The sequence below is a fragment of the Saccostrea echinata genome, unplaced genomic scaffold (assembly GCF_033153115.1).
Source record: "Saccostrea echinata isolate AGI-Se365-2 ecotype Australia unplaced genomic scaffold, CSIRO_AGI_Sech_v1 ptg000002l, whole genome shotgun sequence".
Lineage (NCBI taxonomy): Eukaryota > Metazoa > Mollusca > Bivalvia > Ostreida > Ostreidae > Saccostrea > Saccostrea echinata.
The window spans coordinates 32,159,889-32,180,827 of NW_026889751.1; the positions used below are offsets into that span (position 1 = coordinate 32,159,889).

Genomic DNA, 20,939 nt, shown 5'->3' on the forward strand with positions numbered 1-20,939 from the left:
GACAGTATTAAGCTAGGGTAGAGTAAACCACAGGGAATACTTCAAAAAGTCATAGTATTCAAGTTACTCACAAGTTAAAAACACAATGTTATGAGTGGTTATCAAAATCCATTGAACAATCATGATTCGATATCGACACGATGTCGTGGATATTGACAATTAAGAAACTTACGTAACACTAGAAGGTATTCCATTCGTACAAACACATTTGAAGGGATATTTTAGCAAACTATAAAAAATAATCTGTCGATGTCGTAACTACATCGTGTTCTTGACATAGCTCGGCCACTGCGACTGAGCTTGATGTTCTGATGAAGTCAGGCAAAAATAACACCAGCATTGAAAATAAAAAAGAGTTTCATTACAGATCATTCAAGGGGTCAGAGGTGACTGGAAAAAAAAATTCAAAATAACACATAAAAACTTCATATGACCATTTATGACCATTTCCAACGATAGATTAAAGATCAGGCTTTTGACAAAGTAGACAACTGATTTTTTTGAAAAAAAGGAACTCGTAAAATTATATGCTGTAGAAACACAAATTTTCGTGGTGATAAAGTTTCGTTGTTTTGTCATCTACGACGGTTTCGTGGGCATTAAACTTCATTGTTTGGAAAGAAATCCTATTCTATATATAGTCATATAAGCATTTGTGTGGGATTTAATTTCGTTGATAATTGTTAACAACGAAATAAACGAAACTTAGTCCCAACGAATATCTCTGCTTTTACAGTACCCAGTCACTGGTCATCTGAAAGATTATTTACATGTATTTAAAAAAATAACATTTTAATTCAATACGCTTCTTTGAAGATATGTAAAACCGAGATCAAAACATGCTGCAATGCCAAGCAGTAAGGAAAATATTTCATTAACATCGATTCAAAATGCTTGTTTTGTTTATAATTCTTACATAACGTAAGAATTTTAAAATGAAAGTATGGCAATGATAAAGTCAGATAAATGGAAGTAAGTAATAAATAATCATTCAATCTTATACAAAAATAAGAAATTGCTACACTGTAATAACTTTTACTGAAAGTCAAAAGTGATAGATAAGGTGATCGCAAAAATGAAAAAAAAGATTTACAATTATCATATGAAGCTAATTGAAAGGAATAAAATTGAAATGTTGAGGAAAAGTTCTTTATTTAGATATTATATATAACAGTTGAGAATTGTTTGCCATTGTCATCTTTAATATTCTTGTAGTAGGTGGTATAAAGATTTTAAGATTTCAAGGAATACTTGATAACGTTCGTCCCTCTCAAAGATTGTTTATGTCGTGTTGTTATTATAAACCTATTTCTACTTCGAATAATAAGATAACTCTCCTGATTTGTGCTTTATATAATATTTTAATAATATGTCTTGAGCATAAGAAGTTAGCTAATCAAACGGAAACTGATTTTTGTTTCGATAGACTAATTACACAATTCTTTATTTCCAAAGAGGATATATCTGAAAACTGCACCAATCGTATTGTTTAATTTTCTTATAGTTAATAAATTCCATTTTTGGACTTCCTTCCACCGCTCTCTTTTACCATAAAGATGAAGCCCATAACTGTGGGACCATTTGTAGTTCTGGTTATGGTCATAAAAAAACTTATCATGTATAGAGAAAAGACAGTGATGCTCAAACACACGAACATATTGTGGATATCTTAAGGAGAGTTTTCTTGCCATAACTACTGAGTTTCCGCCCCAGTGGTTTGGATCGTAGGAGTTGTAACTATCAATCCATAGATTAATAAATGTGGCATTCTTAGCTGCAATTAACAACGCACTTGCCATTGCATCATCTTGCGCCATTCCTAAGGGACAATCCTTATTTCTGAATTCATTTAGCGATCTAAGAACATATTGGTCCGTGTCAAAGTATATGCCACCATATTCTACAAAAAAGAATTTCAATACAAAATTAAAAAAAAAAATCTTTCGAATTTTTTGCTATAAGAATCTAATAAATTTGAGTGTTTTCTGTAAAATAAGAAAAAAAAATTTAATCGGACTTGGTACAATGTACCTTTTAATATTCTGAGTCTCAAGATATCGGACTTGTGCTGCACCCATTTGATCTTCTTTCCTGAAATTTCGGTGGGTGGTGTTATTTTTACATATACAATATTTCTTACAATTTTTGAAAGTATACCCCACCATTTTCCAGAAGGTAAAACATCATAATAAAGAAAAAATAGACAGGGCTTTTGGTTTTTGTGTGTGCTATAGAGACTAACAAAATAAATGAACTCAAATTCCTGCTTTCCAATCCATATATAATGAACAATATTTGGAACAGGGAGATCGTCTGTGCAGAATTTCGTAATGACTCTTTTAAGGCATTCATCTGGAAATGTAAAGACAGGAGTAGTTTTTGAATGATTCTTTGTTTCTAGATGAACGTCTTTGTTTGAGCATCCAGGACTAAGTTGTTCTCCTTCTACATTCGACTTAATGAGCGTGGTTTCATTTACATCCATGCAATGAACAGTGCTTTGAAATCCCCAGTCCGACCCACCAATTGGTGTAAAATCTGGAAAATAAATAAAGTAATTTTCTGCGACACACACGAATTTTTTTTAATGTTAGTACTTTCCTCTGTATTTATTTCTTCCTCTTTGAATAGTTTTGGTTTTGTAGGTGTGATTTTTAAAGTCTTTTTTCAATTAAATTGATTTTTATTTTTTTTATTTCTTTATTTTTTGCTTAAACTAAACAATATTTAAATTCTTCCATAGCAGGCCATATATTTATTCATTAATAATAAATGAGTATCGTTGTGTGTATAAATAAATTTCTATAAAACTCTACAAGACCTAGAAGACTCAAGCACTTACTGTTAAAGATCTTGGTTTTTCCCCTTCTGTGAATAAGATAGTATTTTTTAGATTCAATGTCACAGGAGTCCTCTCTATATGTAAACTTTTTTAATTTCCTTGTGGCCGATGAATTTAGATTTTTCATTGCTTCATTGTTAAGCTTGACCGTTTTTTCTTTCACAGATGGTTGGGTGTTGAGGGGTTGGCTTCTTGGAGTGTATTTTATTACGTGTAGTACTATATCCTCCACCAAATACATAAAGATAAAAACACAAGCAAATCCAAAAATCATGGAAAGGATGCTAAAAAGAAAATATTATAAAAAAGATAATTACATTGGACATACGTAAAGCTTGTACCTATTCAGGGTTTGTTTTTGTTCTAATAAATGCTCAACTGAGAAAATGTTTTATTTCATACAGATCATAACGGTAGCTTAAGATTTTTATGCATTTTGGAGGCTAAGTACAACTCTATTTTTTTCCTAGAGAATTCACAAGATTTAAAAAAAAAAACTTCCTTTCATACATACATATTTTTCAAATACATCTTTACGTGAGTAAAACGCATGCACATTCTTTCAACAAAAGAATAACAATAACTAGATGAGATCTCGTTGCGAGCAACGAGTAAGTCTTTTGTCCGATTATTCGATGACATATTGACTGAGATATTGTGAAAAGATGATAATATATGGAGATAACGAACAGTATTCAAGCTCAAAAGTCCATTAAACAATACAAAATAGGAGCAGAGCAAACACGGACCTCCAAAACATCAGAGGTGGGATCAGGTGCCATTGAGGAGTGAGCATCCCCTGCCGACCGGTCACACCCGCCGTATGCTCCTTATCATGATCTGGAAATAACGGAAAAATCCGTCGACATTTCAGTGTGTAAATAATGGCCTAACAATTAGTATGAAAAACATCAGTCAGCATTTGACTCAATGATAAATTGTACTTCCTGACAAGGTCATTGTATCGACCATAGAACTTACGAAATGATGACTTTAAACGAGACTGCTGATATTCTTGTTTCATCAACTTTTTTGTCATTAATTTACCTCGTTTTAGAAATTGTACATACGTAGAGCATGCTCTTGCATATCAAATTAACTGAGACATATAATGAGTGGTGCTTCTCGCGTAATTACGCGATAATTAATTCCTCGCGTATATTTAGGAATCTACAGTATATTACACTATCGTGAACATCTTTTGTTCAATATTGCTTATCAAAATATTTCCACTTTTGGAGCGATAAAGAGTCAAAGATTTAGCATATGCACCTTACGGCCACTAATTACGTAATAAAGGATATTTTTTTCCACTCTATCAATCCAAATGGTTAAATGAATATTTTTTGCTCAGTAATTTTTCAGCATTTTTTTTTATCGTTGAAGAGTTAGAGATTGAAGTCTTTTGACCCGTCTGAGCCCTTAATTTGAGGGACCATCCCCTTTTTCTTCTGTTCGAATGAAAGGGTTTGTGGTTTAGATTTTTTTTTTTTTGGTCAACAACTAATCAGAAATTTCTTTTCGTTTTCGAAATATGTGGAACATAAGTATTAAGGTTCCAGCCGTTTTTCAGAAGGTGAAAAGTTGTATTTTATTTGAAGCATTATTCTGAACATATTTTGTTCAATATTGTATATCAAAATATTTCCTCTTCTGGAGATACAAAGTTCAAAGATTTGGCATTTTGGTTCCTTGTGGCCCCTTATTACGATATATCATGAGAATTTTATAATATACTGGTGAACATTTCTGCTTCAGTACTTTATAACAAAATATTGATCCTTAAAGAGTTATAAATGAAAGTCTTTTTTGCCCCTTCTGAGCCCTTAATTAAAGGGGCCAGCCCCCTTTTCTTCTTTTCAAATGATAGGGCTATTGATTTCAAAGATTTTTTTGTTGAACAACTATTCAGAAATTTCTTTTTCGTTTTCGAGCTATGTTTAATAGAAATATTTAGGGGCCAGCCCTTCATGTCCTTAATGGGGCCGTTTTGCAAAAATTTAAAGGTCGCATATATTTTAGACCATAATTCACAACATAGGGTGAGTTAACCATGCATCGGACACATACCTTGCTTCGGACAACTTGAAGCAATAAACGTTCACTGAACCCGAGTCTCCCCGTGTTTTTACTTGTTTCTGTCCTAAAGGTGAAGATTTAAACTTTTTAATGATGCCGATTTTTATTTTCGTATTGTGATAAAAATACCACAAGAATGGCCTTGAAATTACGTCATATTTTGCATCATCATTTACGATTTTGCAATTTTTAGAGTTGTCTATCTTTTAAATAGACGTCAACGGAACGGGTCAGACCTAGGTAAAATTTATCAATGATTGATAATTTTACAGAAATTTTTCACAAATTTTACTTAAATGTTTGTATAATATTTTTTAGAGTTGTTTTTAACTAGCATGTTTATTTCACCGTACATCGGACACTAATTAACCATGCATCGGACACTTTCCGATGCATGGGTAATCACTTCCATTTTCATATAAAACCCAAGTGACAGCTGTTTTTTACGGAGATAGAAAATAGAAACTCTAAATTTTCAGTGAAAATAGAAATTATCGGTATATGTCGCCTAGAAGTGGACTTAACTTATTTCTTTAAACCATGTAAACTGGATGATGATAATTCACGCGACAAAGGCGCGAGTTGCCATATTACTAGCATTGTAAATCTTTTCTAAGGCGATGTGATGCAACTAAATATCTCTTCACATTTGTGGATCGAAATAGTCATTCAAATTTAATTAGAAGGTTAATTTTTAAATAGAAGATAAAAATGTTTCGATATCACTAATTTTAAAGCACCAAGATCAAGGTATGCTATTTTTCTGGTTTTAATATCGTATGTCCGATGCATGGTGAATATTGTCCGATCCATGGTGAATTCTGACTTATTTCGAAAAAATCGGTTTTTAATGGTATTTTCTCGATAAATAGGGCACGATTGTGTCAAAAATTTATACTTTAACCACATACTACACGTTAAGTTCCATTTTGATAACATTCGGTCGGTAGCGATATCGCTAGAACTTGTTGAAGTGCGAGGGTGTCCGATGCTTGGTGAATTCACCCTATTTCATTCGCAATCGCTTATTTATATATTATTTCTTTGCTGAGATATAAAGTTCAGAGATTTGGCATTCGGGTCCCTTATGGCCCCTCATTTCAAAATATATGATCAGAACTTTATAATATATTGTTGGAGATTATTAAGATGAACATTTCTGCTTCAGTATTGTTTAACAAAATATTGATCGTTAAAGATTTATCGAAAAAAGTCTTTTAGCCCTTCTGATCCCTTAATTTGAGGGATCAGTCCCTTTTTCCTCATATCTATAAAAAGATCTTGTATTTCTTAACACATTTTCTTCTTTATGTTTAAACAAAATGTTTACAGGTACGGAGATATGATAGCAAATTTGTCAAACTTTGCGAGATATTTGTGAGTCTATATTTTTCTGAGAATCCGGGAGAACAAAATTGGTTGTCAGAAAATAAAAGCAGGAAGTCGTTGGAAAAGAAAGACCCTAATAATTGCTGTGGCTATTTTATCCAGGATTTGTTACTCTAGATCTGCAAGAATGTATTTGAGGCAAAGTTATGTTTGATTCGCAAAACATTATTTTTACAAAACTTCCGCATCTTTGCTGGGCAGTATAGTGCTGGATAAATGCTAACAGTACATATAACAGCTAAACAGAGTTAACGTACAAAAATCACCCGCTTTCAGATAAATGCCTGTAATTTCACTCACATTAAACTTTTTCCCTTTTCTCTTCTTCATTAAACCTGGCTATCACGAGATGAATTTTTCATGGTTAAAAATATATACTAAGGAAGAATTTTGATTATGAAAGATATATTTTAACCTGTTAAAAATCGAACAAAAACCTATTATGCGTAGATTAAATGAGAACCTATAGTGATTTACTAAATTTTTGAGTTAGAAATCCTTCGGTTCATTTATGGTTTTGTGAAAATTTTATAAAAATATTTATTCAGATATCTTTTGTGTGTGTTATTTTAAGAATGCTCATAAAAAAATTCTTTTACCAGTAATATGAAGAAAAAAAAATCAGTATTTTTTTCCCGATGAATACAAGTTGTTATCGTATAATCTGGTAAAAACTAGGTTGCTTATTATTTAATGGATATCGAATAATGCAACCCTTCTTCTCAAAAATTAATATGGGACACTGATGCAATTTACAGCTCGAAAAAAAAAGTAGAAATTATTAAACTCTCATTAGACCCTTTTACATGAGTCCATTTATATACGGTATGCAAACTTTACAGATATAGTCACATTTTGAAGCGTGCTCTTTTTTGGCGCATGTGATTAGGGGTAAAGCAAGATTTACAAAATGTCATGAGTAATATATTCATTTTTTAAAATGTATATCTTGTCAGACCTTTTACAAATAAAAAAAAATTGCTCCTAGTATATTTTCAACAATGTGACGTCGTAGAAAAATCACACACATCTGCATATATTGCAATTGTCTACATAATATTTCATTACAATGTTACGCTTGCATAGAACAATTGTTGTGTTGTGTCCATAGGTTAAAAAAACTGTAAGTAGCAATTGAACAAGAATTGTGAATATAAGGGGAACTGCAGGGTGAGTTGAAGAAACAAATCTTCCTCTTGGTACATGTGCATAAAATATGGAGTTGAAGGAGAATTAATACAATAAGTAAATGCGAGAGTCAATCTAAAAGTAATCCCTAACAAAAAAAAAAACTATAGTTAACTGTAGTTTACTATAGTTAACTATAGTAAATCAAAGTGTCAAAATTATCACTATAGTAAATCAAAGTTTTCAAAGTGATCACTATAGTGTCAAAGTGATCACTATAGTAAATCAAAGTTTTCAAAGTGATCACTATAGTGACATAGTTATCATTATAGTAAATCAAAGTTATCACTATAGTAAATCAAAGTTTTCACCATAGTAAATCAAAGTTTGCACAGTGATCACTATAGTAAATCAAAGTTTTCATAGTTATCACTTTAGTAAATCAAAGTGTTAAAGTTATCACTATAGTAAATCAAAGTTTTCAAAGTGTCAAAGTTATCACTATAATTAAGTATAGTTAACTATAGTAAACTATAGTTAACTATAGTATTTTTTGTTAGGGATATCACAACTGCTATAAAAGTTTAAATAATCAAATGTTGTCAACAAAATTTGACATACTAAAACCCCTGTCTGTTTTGATTTTTGCCATAAAATCTTTATTAGAAATACAAAATACTTTTAAAATATTAAGATAAACTACACATTAAGTTTTGACGGTCGCTGCACGGCAAGAATGTTACCAACGACGTTATGACGTTAGCTTTTTGGCATTCATTTACAGTTCATCCACTTATCTTTTTTAATCTTCTCACTTTTCTTTCTAAAATTCTTTACAGCTATTTTGCTATAAAAAAATTCTTGCTTTGAATTGTAGCATTAAATTATTTATTATTATTAATTATTATATAAATTATTGTAACAAAATATCCATTCTTTTTTGCGCAAATTTTATGTATCTTCAAATTCAAAATGAGTGTCTAATAGAAACGTCATGATGACGTCGGTACATTCTTGCCGTGAGGAGATAGACGAGCCTCAAAGTTAAGTTTATTCTAATATTTCATGAAGTATCGCATAAATCTGAATGAAATTTAAGGGCAAATGTCAAAAAAGTTAGAGGCATTAGTATATAAAGTTTTGTTGAAAATTTTCGAACGTAAGAGATTTTATAGCAGTGGTGACATTACCTTTGAGTTACCTTTCAGAATGCTTAGAAGGTACTATAAACTGATTTTCACCAGTTTCCTGAGAACATATCGCAAAAAGGACATTTACACAGCAGGGGTGAAGTTAAAGTTACAAAGTGAGTCAATATCATGCGTTTCTTTTAAGATAATTGTTTCATAAAGCTAAAGATTTATGAGAAATATGAATAAGGCGACGTTTTGAGATCTTAACTGCACGGTAAAAGCAAGAAAGACTGTAAAATGTAAGTGCCGGAAAAAGAAAAGTTGTATCTATGGCGTGGTGAAAGCAACTTTGCTGTTCGTGTGAATTAATTAATTTTGTGTTTTGCTATCATTTCTTTACAGTAGGGTTTTAATAAATAACACCAGTAACTTTGTCCTGATTTATTTAAAATAAATGATATAACTTTAGAAATTTTTATATTTGAATATTATTAGTTGTACTGTTTATTAAAATTGCTATAAATTTACAGATTTAGTGATAATTCTTAAATGTATTTGTGTACAACTTTTTGTAAACAACAAAACATGCAAATTTAACAAACAGAACAACAATTCATTTTATGATATTATGTTCCATTAAAGGCATCCAAGCTGCGAAGGGATTTCACAGTGCAGATTTTTCACAGGAAAGCGGTAAATATTTTAGACAAATATTGAAATCATGTTCTTCGATTTGGACTGTTTTTTTTTTAATGTTAATGTTTTAAGATATTAAAGGTGCTTAGACACAGATTTGAAGTTAATATTTTCTCAAAATTTCTGTATAATATCACGACTTATATATTGCAATAGCATTTCACACGAAAATACAGTTAAAAACTTATTTTATCTGGAAATTATTGGAACTACGAATTCCTTGACGCGTTTGATTAACACATTCTTGCACTTTCACAAATTTTATCTTTATCCTTAATATTTAAGAAAAGAAGCGATTTTGTTTTGTATTAATGAAAAACATTACATCTATAATCCAGAAATTCAGAGTAGGAATGTGCGAAAGCAAACCCCTCACTAATATCATCAGCCCGTGCTCAGTGTTGTGTACAGAGTTTAACAAATTGAATACACCCGTGAAACGTAAACTGTTTCTGTAAACAGGGCACGAGCTCTGTTATTGTTAATGTTAACAATTCACCGGGTGTGTTCAATTGTTAAAGTCTGCACACACCACTGAGCACGGACTGACAATACTGTGAGTGGGTTTTTCTTTCGAACATTTCTACTCTGAATTTTTTGGATTATAGTTTTAATACTTTTCATTAATACACAACAAAACTGCCACTTTTCTTCAATATTAAGAATAAAATTAAAAATTGTGAAAGTGCAAGGATGTGTCAATCAAACGCGTCCAGAAATTTGAATTTTCAATAACTTTGAGATGAAATAAGATTTTTATTATATTTTAGTATGAAATGCTATAGCAACATATAAGTCATGATATTATACAGAAAATCTGAGAAAATATTAACTTCAAATCTGTGTCCAAGCACCTTTAACGAACGTACAATTTTTCATAGCGTTTAATATTAAAAATCTGACTTATGTTGAGTTTACAGTAATTCAAGGTCAGATTCTGAAGCTTAGGAGTCCTGAATATAACAAATTTACCCATCCATAACAGTCTATGCGAAAGTTTTTTGGACCACACAGGACATTCAGTCCTGTGTAATCAATGAGCACACAGGACCGAACCAAATTTTGTCAGACCAAAAAACCTAAAGTAAAAAAGTGAAATACGTGAAAATGCAGAACCAAGGAAATCTTATTAGTGTAGACGGTCCATGCGGTTTTAATCAATTCATTTACGTATTTGGAGTTGTGCGATTTTTTTTCTACTTATAACAAACATTTGAATGACTCCGCGTCAATATTAAAGCTCTAAACCGGACGCTGAGACATCGGACATTCTGGTCCGGTGTAAAAAATGACGCATCGGACCAAAGGCACTCCACATCGGTCAGGTCCGAAGTCTTTCGCATAGACTGCCATAATTCAATATAATATTATTTAAGCAACATTTCATTTAAAAGTCTGATTTCAAGCTGATGTAGAAAAAAATAAAGAGGCTATTGTCATTAAAACTTAAGAAACATATCCGCGAAAAGAATGGAAACATGAAGTACTTATCATTAAAATTCATAAACTTTTGTCTTTAAAATTTAAAATCTTTTTTTTTTATTCTAGCATGCTATTCCTACTTTTGGGATTTATTTGTGTTTTAATCTTAACCTGCATGGACAAGAAGCCTCAAAAAGATATTGATCGAAATGCTGTGTTACACATCATTAAAACATACATTCCGAAGAGACAACAATCTTTCGATTACCAAACAACCGTGAGAGTAAATGCAGTCAAGGCTACCAATCAGCCATCGGGAAAACTCAAACAAATTGAAAAGTACACTCTGAAGAAACAACAGTTTTTCAAGTACCAACCAACTTTGAAAGTAAACGTAGTCAACGTTACCAAACAACCGTCAGGAAAGCTCAAACATTTGGCGAAATCGAAGCATGCTTATTACACAGAGGAGTCCTGTGATATTGAAACTGAAAGGTATTATTTTCAGCACAGTAAGAAGACCAAATTGTTTATAGGTAAGTACAAATGTACTTAAGAAAGTTATATATTCAAGTGTATAAACGAATTGATTTTAGTACTTTTAAAAAATTGAATGGTATTGCAATGGTAGAATTTAAATATCACTTAGATCAACAGACATGGAGCAATGATACAATAATAATAATAATAATATGACGATGATGAGGATTAAAATAATAATAATAAAGCAAGTAGAAAAAGATACTCAGGAAAGGGTGACAAATTTTTTGTCTGTGAACTAGGAAATGACATCATTTTTCAGATTTTACACCAATTGGTGGGTCGGACTGGCGATTTCTTTCCACCATTCATTGTGTGGATTTAAATGAAACCATTTTCACCAAGTCTAAAGAAGAAAGAAAACAGCTGACTCCTAAATGCTCCGACAATGCTGTGTATCTGGAATCAAAGAATCATTCAAAAGATATTCCTATCTTTCAGTTTCCAGACAAATGTCTAAAAAGAGTCATTAGTAAATTCTGCACAGACAATTCCACTGTTCCAAACATTGTTCATTACATATGGCTGGGAAAGCGGGAATTTGAGTTCATTTATTTTGTAAGCTTCTATAGCACGCACAAAAACCAAAAACCCTGTCTAATTTTTCTTTATTTTGACATTTTACCTTTTGGGAAATGGTGGGATATACTACTAAAATTTGTCAACAATATCGTGTATATAAAAATTACACCACCAACAGAAATTTCCGGAAAGAAAGTCAAATGGGTGGAGCACAAGTCTGACATCATGAGACTTAAAATATTAAAAGGTACCATTTTCATTATTCCTTTGTACTTATTTTTTTTTTCTTTTAGAAACTATTCATAAAAAAAGGTACCTAGCTTGATTAGAATTATTTGTAATTTAAATGTTTACCGTTTTAAGTAATGTTTTTCACTTTGATTTGTAGAATACGGTGGCATATACCTTGATACAGACCAATACGTCCTCAGGTCACTAAATGAATTCAGAAACAAAGATTGCACCATGGGGATGGGACATGATGGAGCAATGGGTAGTGCATTGATAATTGCAGTTAAAAATTCCACATTTATTAACATTTGGATTGACAGTTATAAGTCATATAATCCAAACATATGGGGTGCAAACTCCGTAACGATGGCAAGGATTCTTTGCACAAAGTATCCACAACATGTCTTTGTGCATGAACACCATTGCCTTTTCTTTCCACACGGGTTAGTTTTGTATAACCAAAATTATAAATGGTCTCACAGCTATGGACTTCACCTTTATGGTAAAGGAACAAGGAAGACGGAAGTCCAAAAATGGAATTTAGTAACTATAAGAAACTTAAACAATACGATTGGTGCTGTCTTTAGGTATGTTCTGTTTGGTAACAAGGAACTGTGCGATTAGTTCATCAACCATGTGTAGTTCCTTGTCTTTCTTTATTTAAGATTAATACTTGAGATGTTCTGCTTACAATTTATATTGATTAAATGGACTTTTGAGCATGCTCACTCTTTGTTTTCTTCCCATTTCATTCTGTCTCCTCATTTTTTTTTTTACCACAGAATTTAATAAAGACAGTAAAATCATTGGGTTTTTTGTCTTTATTTGATAATAGCATATTTAATTAAATTGTTAGCATCTAAATTCATAGTCCTTCTGCTTTGTCAGTTCAGTGAAAGAACGTTTAATTGGTTTATATGATCTTTACTCGCTGTATTTGCCTATGTAAATATACATGCATTCTGAATTAACACAATTTTTGGAAATATAATTTGACCATTAAAATAATCCTCACAAATAAAGATACATAGCGGGTTCCAGTATATGTTCTACCAAGCCTCTTTCTTTACTCCTCACTAAAATATTAATAGCAGTGAAGGAGAAACTTCAGGAGTACTGTGCAAATATATATTCGAGAAGTGGTGTAAATCAGATGTGGATACTTAAAAATTATAGGAACTTTTGGAAAATTCGAAATCATAAAATTTTACGAAAATCAACAACATAAAAACTTACGACTTTTCAACTTCATAAACAACCATTCCCCGTGATAAATTAAATTCCAGGCTGTTTGACATCATTGACAGCTGCTTTTTCAATAAAAATGGAACTCGTAAATTTACTTACCTTGTCATTGGTCTATTGCAAAATTTTTTTGTTAAAAAAAAGTTCTGATTATACAAACAAGTACCCTGAACTTAATATTAAATAGATGCTAGAGTTTCTGATTGACAATATCTATGTGTTTTTGGAGACCAAGTCTTTCAACAATCTATTTTAATTCTCATGGGTACCTATTGCGCCCCGTTATTTTTGCATTCATACGAAGCAGAATTTATTCAAAATCTTACACATGAAAAGAAGAAAACACTTGTGAGGCCTTCAATTCGACATTAAGATATATCGATGACTCATTGTCAATTAACAGTGGTTATTTCCATTCTTATGTCGATACGATATATCCCAGTGAGCTTAAAACTAAGATAGCACAGAGTCTGACACATCTGTTTCTTATTTGGATTTTTACTAGAAAAAGACGTAAATGGTAATTTAACAACCAAGTTTTATGATAAACGTAATGACTTTAACTTTTCAATCGTCAACTTTCCTTACTTATGCAGCAATATACCTTCATCACCTGCATACGGGGTATATATCTCTCAGTTGATTCGATACGCAAGAGCATGCTCTACGTATGTACAATTTTTAAAACGAGGTAAATTATTGACAAATAAGTTGATGAAACAAGAATATCAGCTGTCTCGTTTAAAGTCATCATTTCGTAAGTTCTATGGTCGATACAATGACCTTGTCAGCAAATACAATTTATCATTTAGTCAAATGCTGACTGATTGTTAGGCCATTATTTACACACTGAATTGTCGACGGATTTCTCCGTTATTTCCCGATCATGACAAGGAGCATACGGCGGATGTGACCGGTCGGCAGGGAATGCTCACTCCTCCATGGCACCTGATCCCATCTCTGATGTTTGGAGGTCCGTGTTTGCTCTGCTCCTATTTTGTATTGTATAATGGACTTTTGAGCTTGAATACTGTTCGTTATCTCCATATATTTCATTCCTAAGTTCTATGGTCGTTTAAAGTCATCATTTCGTAAGTTCTATGGTCGATACAATGACCTTGTCAGCAAATACAATTTATCATTGAGTCAAATGCTGACTGACGTTTGTAAAACTAATTGTTAGGCCATTATTTACACACTGAATTGTCGACGGATTTTTCCGTTATTTCCCGATCATGACAAGGAGCACACGGCGGGTGTGACCGGTCGGCAGGGAATGCTCACTCCTCCATGGCACCTGATCCCACCTCTCATGTTTGGAGGTCCGTGTTTGCTCTGCTCCTATTTTGTATTGATTAATGGACTTTTGAGCTTGAATACTGTTCGTTATCTCCATATATATATATATACATATATATATATATATATATATATATATATATATATATATATATATATATATATATATATATATATATATATATATATATATATATATATATATATATATATATATATATATATATATATATATATATATATATATGGTGGGTGTGGGTGGGTGTGTATGTATGTATAATGAATGCGAAGCACGGGTGAAAATATGAAGAAATCCGGTCTCAAGTGTGAAACAAATTCCATTTTCAATAATAAACAGTTTGTTGCATTTTGTATTCTTTTTTGTTTTCCGTTTTTTTTTTTCTTTTTGTAACTCAGGGTTGTACATGTAGGTTGTGACGTTACAAATGAGCGTCCGAAGCGTCAAAGCTCTGCGTTTGTTAGATTGAAAATTTTAGCAAGATTTTCGAGATTTTGTGATAAATTTAGTCTCTGTCAGCATGACTTATTTACTTTTACTAGCTTATTACAGGCAAAGGTGTATTTTTACAATGCCCATCGTGAAGGGAAGGAAAAACGAGAGTGTAGCCGCGCTTTTGATATTTATTCACACTGTAAAAATACAACTTTGATACTTTTTACTCTGTGATAAAATATAACTTTCATTAAAATAAATAGAGAAAATAAGTTACAGGATTACCCTGTTCAAAATTGTTTTAATACAAAACAAAACAAAACACATTCTATGTATCATAAATTTTTAATAGTACGAGGGATAATATTTGTAACCTTTTCATTGTTAGTTCAACGATCTAACCATCTATGTAAGATAGTAAAAAAGTTTAATTGAATGAATGTGTATCGTTATTATCTCCAATACTCGGCTGCCATTTCCGTTTAGATGTAATTAAACATGAAATAAGTGATGGCATTCCACAAAATGTCGCCATTTTTTTTTCACTGCATATATCATATGTTATCTTATTTCAATGAAAGCATATCATTACAAGCGTAGTTTTATCCCGCCTATCTGAAGGGGCAGTTATTTTTTACATAAAATTTTAAGACCTCCTCCAGTAGAAAGGCGTGGTTTATAACTCATCGGTTCAAGTAATTAACTTTGAAATATGACATTTTTTCTGATTTTGTGCTTGATTCAAAATGGCTTATGCATGTAAACATATCAAAATCGCATTTCTAACCGTTTTTTGTATTGGAATATATGTGTACCTGTATGATTTAACAGGTAGGACTCTGTATATATGTAAAACCATACTGGAAGACGTTAAACAATCTCTTAATATGCAAGTCCTGATAACGACGACTGACCAGCTAGCTTCTAGTTTTGTGGATAATTCTTTAGTTCACGGTGTACAAAATGAATCTAATGTCAAACTTTACAATGGGAAAATTGTAAATGAATCAGGAAACTTAAATAGTGGTCAAGAGAGAAATTTTAGGAAAGTTAGTAAAAGGAAGAAGGAGGTCATTACAATAGACTCTCTTAGGAATGATAAATATCCATTTCCATTGATAACATTGTTCACAACGTGGTCAGTAGAAGTCGAAAAATTTTTATTTCGAAACACAACAGTTGTGAATTGGTCCAGACTGAAACCGATCATAACACCGATCCTTTTCACAAATAATACAGATCTTATGATAAGAGTCCGAAAGAAAGGATGGAATGTTCACCCTGTGGTTAATACAGGCATAGGAATACCCCTTACCAAACTGTAGAGTGTGCCGCAACCTTGCGGCAAAGTTACAGTAAACTAGCAGCTAAGTATTTTGTTCACCAGAAACTTTAACACTTGTTCGCAGCTATTCGCCGGTAGCAGTGAACTTGCGGCGAACAAAATACAAAGTTCGCTGCAAGTGTACCAGAAATCTTTATTTACCATATTTGTATCATAGGAGATTGGAATACTGCCTGGCAGCGGTGAACTTGCGGCAAATGAAATTGCAGTTCACCGCAAGTATACCAAAGATTTTTTTTTTTAATCATACAAGTTCTGCCTAGTAGTGCAGTTGATCATGTCATTTTGTAGAATTCAAGAGTAATTCATGACAAGTTTAAAATTTTACTTAGGAATTTATTATTCCTTTTTGTTGTCCATTTGTTTTCTAAAATTTGATAAAACATTAATTTTTATCTAGCTGAATGGCATCAGCTATAAACTAAAACAACACAAGCAATCACACATGATAAAGTTTATAAAAATTAACTATAATATATTTGCAATACAAAATTGAAAAAAAAAAACAGGACAATTTAAAAGTGATAAATATATTAAAAGGAATCCTTGGTTAACTTCCATTTTATAACTATTAAGCTCATAATAATAAAAATAAAACATGGAATTTCAGAATTTGTTCACATATATTGACTATGTTGATATTATGGTTTGAAAGACTAAACTGAATTGCTCTGCTTGGCTTATTTATATAGATCTGAATTATGATTTATGAAGTACAAATCTTTGTATAAATTGATAGTTCTTGGACAAGCTACACTATGGTATAGAACAAGGAACATCAAGTGCTAACTTATGTACACACACAATGGTTAAGATGTGCTAAATAAGCATTTTTTTCGAGTCTCAATCAGATTCCTTCAGATTTGGTACTTCACAGAGAAAGTATTTTTCACTTTTATCATCAAAATTAACATTCACTACAACTGACATTATTTTTGATGAATCTATGACACAAACAGTATTTGATATCTTGGTAACTTTGATATGGTTAGCATTCACCGACAGAAAGTTAGGATTCACTATTGAGGACTTTGTTTCTTCAAATTTACGTAGTACAGCAACCAAGTTCGAGTCGCAACTGCATATATTTACCAAGCATTCACATTTTTTGGCATGAATGTAATATAAAATTGATCCATAACCGAACACTTTGTTTTCTGATTCATAATACTTCACAGTGTAGGTGTTCCTTACACTGACTCTACCATATGCTTCCGAGTGAATTGTGGATCCACGAAGACAAATTCTTCTATAGCAAAAACATTTTGAAGGTTTGAATTGCACTGTTGAAATAAGTTGTGCATATACATCATCTGAGAAATGCATATTTATGTTACTTCCAACAGGCATTGAACCTGACAGTGTTCCAGTGTATTTTTGAGAAACTTCAGAGGTACGTTGCATTTTTGCTGCAAAAGCCTTATGAACTGAATCTTCGATAGGATTAAGTAAAAATGGCATTTTCTGTACAATATTCAGTGAACTAATGATTTGAAGTTCTATATTCTGTGTTCCATGGAAAAGTTCTGTGAGCAAACCATTTGCATTTTCATATGGGAAGCAGGAATACACCCATAATGGACCTAAGTCCTCCACACATTCAGGCAAATGCAAAAGGGAATGCATGTTTAGTGTCATGTATCTTTCTCCATACATTGAACTGAACATGTGTACAAAGTAAGAAAGCAAAATCTTACTTTTCTCCAAATCTTCTGGTGTTATACAATCTGTGCACAAAAGATAAATCCCTTCCACAAAAGATGCAAAGTGATGGAAATATTTTTCCTCTAGAATGTCGCATAGAATTGGGAGGGAATAAAAGAAGAGCCATGTTCTCAATTCTGATGCTTTCCAATATTTGATGTGATTTGAAATTGTTCTAGGTACCCTAGTTATGTAAGATGGTGGTTTAATTTTTTTCAGGCGATCATCAATAATTGATATGTTGGATGAAATTGAAAACATGTCTTTACTGTTACTTCCACTTGTCCACAAATTTATCAAAACTTTTGTAACACCAAGTAACACTCCATGCATATAATCAATGCTGGAAGACTTGACAAAGTCATAATACTGAAGAGTCATTAAAAATGACGGTCCCTTTATTCCATTCACTACACTTCTACTGTTTACAGCTTCAACAGCATCATTAGCGCATTCATGTGCAGTTCTCTTTCTTGGTTGTGGCTTAGAACGGTCATAAGGAAATGTCCGCACTGTACCCCCTTTAACAGTCCTAAAGGTTTCTCCTGAATGCAGACATCTTAAACAGCTATACTGCCCATTGAACTGGTTGCAATTCATGACTAAGCTCTTTGCTGGTAAATCAGCAGTACCACAAATCAAATACGATTTGCTATTGCAAATTCGGCCATTAATGGTGAAATCTGTTCCATTTGTTTCCAGATCTTTCAGTGTATGAACTAGAGGCTTTGTAAATCCACCCATAAATGGTTTTGATTCCCCAAACCAAAGTCCATATAAAATCATATTTTCAGTTTGCATTCTCTGTTTGATGGGCAATTCATTTACAGTTAGATAAAGAGGCCAGATGGAAACTTTTGAACTTTTAAATATAGGTATCCCATCAGTGTTCCACGTAAACGATATATTGTAAGGGTTTTCCTCTGAGAGTGGTCCACCTGTTTTAGACAAATTTCTATAAAGATTCCCATCATAAATGTCTTCAATTCCCACTGATTTCTTCTTTTTTCTTGTAAATCTATGCTTTAAGCTTTCAACTGTTCCCTCTTTTTCTAAAAATGTTTTTATTTGGTGTTTGACTGGAATTTCAATAAAGTAGCTTTTCTTTTTCATAGATAATTGTTTCTGACACTTTACATTTGGACATACATCTGCATCAACTGTTACATCACAAAAGCAAGTGGAACAATAGAAGTGTTTCTTCATAGGAGATTGAAGATCCGTGAAAAATTGCTTAAACGTGTACAGGCTTTTAAGTCCTGGGTGAGGATGCAAGCAGTGGAGACTGATAATCGTCAGTAAGTCACTTAACTGGGAACCACTAATGCTGTGACAAATAGAGTAAAGTAGAATCAGCACCATGCTTGTATACACTGTCATATGGTGACCATGGTAAATTGTAGAATTCCTGTCAAAAACATCAGGTTCTTTTTTTTCAGAATTTACATTTTCATCATCTGATTCATTCACTTTAGAATCATCATCAGCCAACATTTCTGGAAAGTCCATTAAGTTGTGCCATTTTTCATCTGAAATTACATCACTGTCATCATCTTCTGCATCATTAAATATTGCCTCTTCAATTAAATGTTGTATTGTGTCATCAATATTCAAAGGAATGCTTTTTTCTTCATCCATGCATTCTACATTACATTCAAAATTTGAATCATCATCATCTGACTTTTCCTGTGATTGACCTTCTCCAAAGTCTGATACATCAGCTGACAGGGTCGCACTTTTTGCTTTCTTTGGTGGATTTTTCTTTTGGGAGTATGATCTCGGTCTGACTCTTCCAAGCTTGTCTACTCTTTTTTCTAACTGCTTGTCACTATTACCATTGTCTACAAAAATATATATGGTTTTTAAAAAATGAGGTCAGACTGGTTACATGTATTTCATTTTATATCAGTTTATACCCCCCCCCCCCCCCTTTTCCGAACACATACAGTGATACACAGACGGTTTTACTTAATTATTGTTTAACCTCTAAATCCAGTGCAAGAGTATTTCTTTTTCTTGAGTACTGTAGTTTTATTGTGTTGATATGAATCATTCGCTATTGTTCAGTCCACATGCACTCAACTGCAGCATAGCGCATTGCTTCACCAGCTGCAGTGCTACATATTAACTTATATATGAATTTGAGCAGTAAATTATAACATAAATAAATACAAGAAACTTCTGTACGTACCTTGCAATGAATCGTCCATTTTTGTTCTTTATTGTCTCACGATAGCTTAATTTTTCTTGCACAAATTTTCAAAATTTTCTTTCTTTGTTTCCAAACTGAAACCGGAAGTAAACCTAAGCGAAGAATTCGAAAAGTTGTAAACCGAATACTTCAAATAAAGTATCTGCTAGATTAATGAAAACAAAATTTTATGCAACCATTTAATAAATATAACCTTTCATTTTTGTAAAACAACACATTTTGTGAAACAATGCATTTCAACATGCTTAAACCAATTTCGTTTCGTCGAAAATACTATCTGAATACTTAAGATTTTTTCCGACCAATCAAATTGTCGCGCGCAATCTATCAACATTCGAAGATAACAAAGGTACAGGAAAGACATCGACCAACAACTTGAACAATCGAATATGTCAAAAAGAAGAGTAAAACTGCCTGGGAGATTTGCTGACGAAAACAGTAAGTTCATCATCAAAAAGAATACGTACTGGTTGCATTTATAAATGTGAATATGTTTTTAAAGTCACTTTTTTCCGGGGTTTTTTTGGCGGTCAATGGCCACAGGCCCCTGTGCGCGGGCCATTATCAGTATAAATTTCCTTTTCTCTTACATGTAGCTATAGAACGATACAAAAAATTGTTTTAGGAGTAAACATTTGTAATTCTACTAGTTATACGAACCTTTATGTTTAATGTTACACTTAAATTTATTATATCTC

The 20,939-nt window shown here is 32.3% G+C and overlaps 2 protein-coding genes across 2 annotated transcripts; one reads left to right on the forward strand and one right to left on the reverse strand.

The window, feature by feature from the left end:
- Window positions 1-1,381: 1,381 nt before the first annotated feature.
- Window positions 1,382-2,365, reverse strand: LOC133178289 (uncharacterized; the record flags this gene model as incomplete). The annotated part of the gene is made up of 2 exons (XM_061313024.1): window positions 1,382-1,900; window positions 2,032-2,365. Coding segments are annotated over 2 exons (807 nt in total), but the record flags the coding sequence as incomplete, so codon positions are not given.
- A 6,855-nt stretch (window positions 2,366-9,220) lies between these two features.
- On the forward strand, window positions 9,221-12,768 carry LOC133177725 (uncharacterized). The gene is made up of 4 exons (XM_061312636.1): window positions 9,221-9,264; window positions 10,816-11,225; window positions 11,492-11,998; window positions 12,140-12,768. The coding sequence occupies exons 2-4, from the start codon at window positions 10,817-10,819 to the stop codon at window positions 12,604-12,606; spliced, it is 1,383 nt and encodes a 460-aa protein (XP_061168620.1). The 5' UTR covers window positions 9,221-9,264; window position 10,816; the 3' UTR covers window positions 12,607-12,768.
- The last annotated feature ends 8,171 nt before the right edge of the window (window positions 12,769-20,939 follow it).

Coding starts and splice junctions, on each gene's coding strand:
- LOC133177725 (XM_061312636.1), top strand. CDS start 10,817: ATGCTATTCCTACTTTTGGGATTTATTTGTGTTTTAATCTTAACCTGC. Junction 11,226..11,491: donor GAAGACCAAATTGTTTATAG/GTAAGTACAAAT, acceptor ATCATTTTTCAG/ATTTTACACCAATTGGTGGG. Junction 11,999..12,139: donor GAGACTTAAAATATTAAAAG/GTACCATTTTCA, acceptor TTTGATTTGTAG/AATACGGTGGCATATACCTT.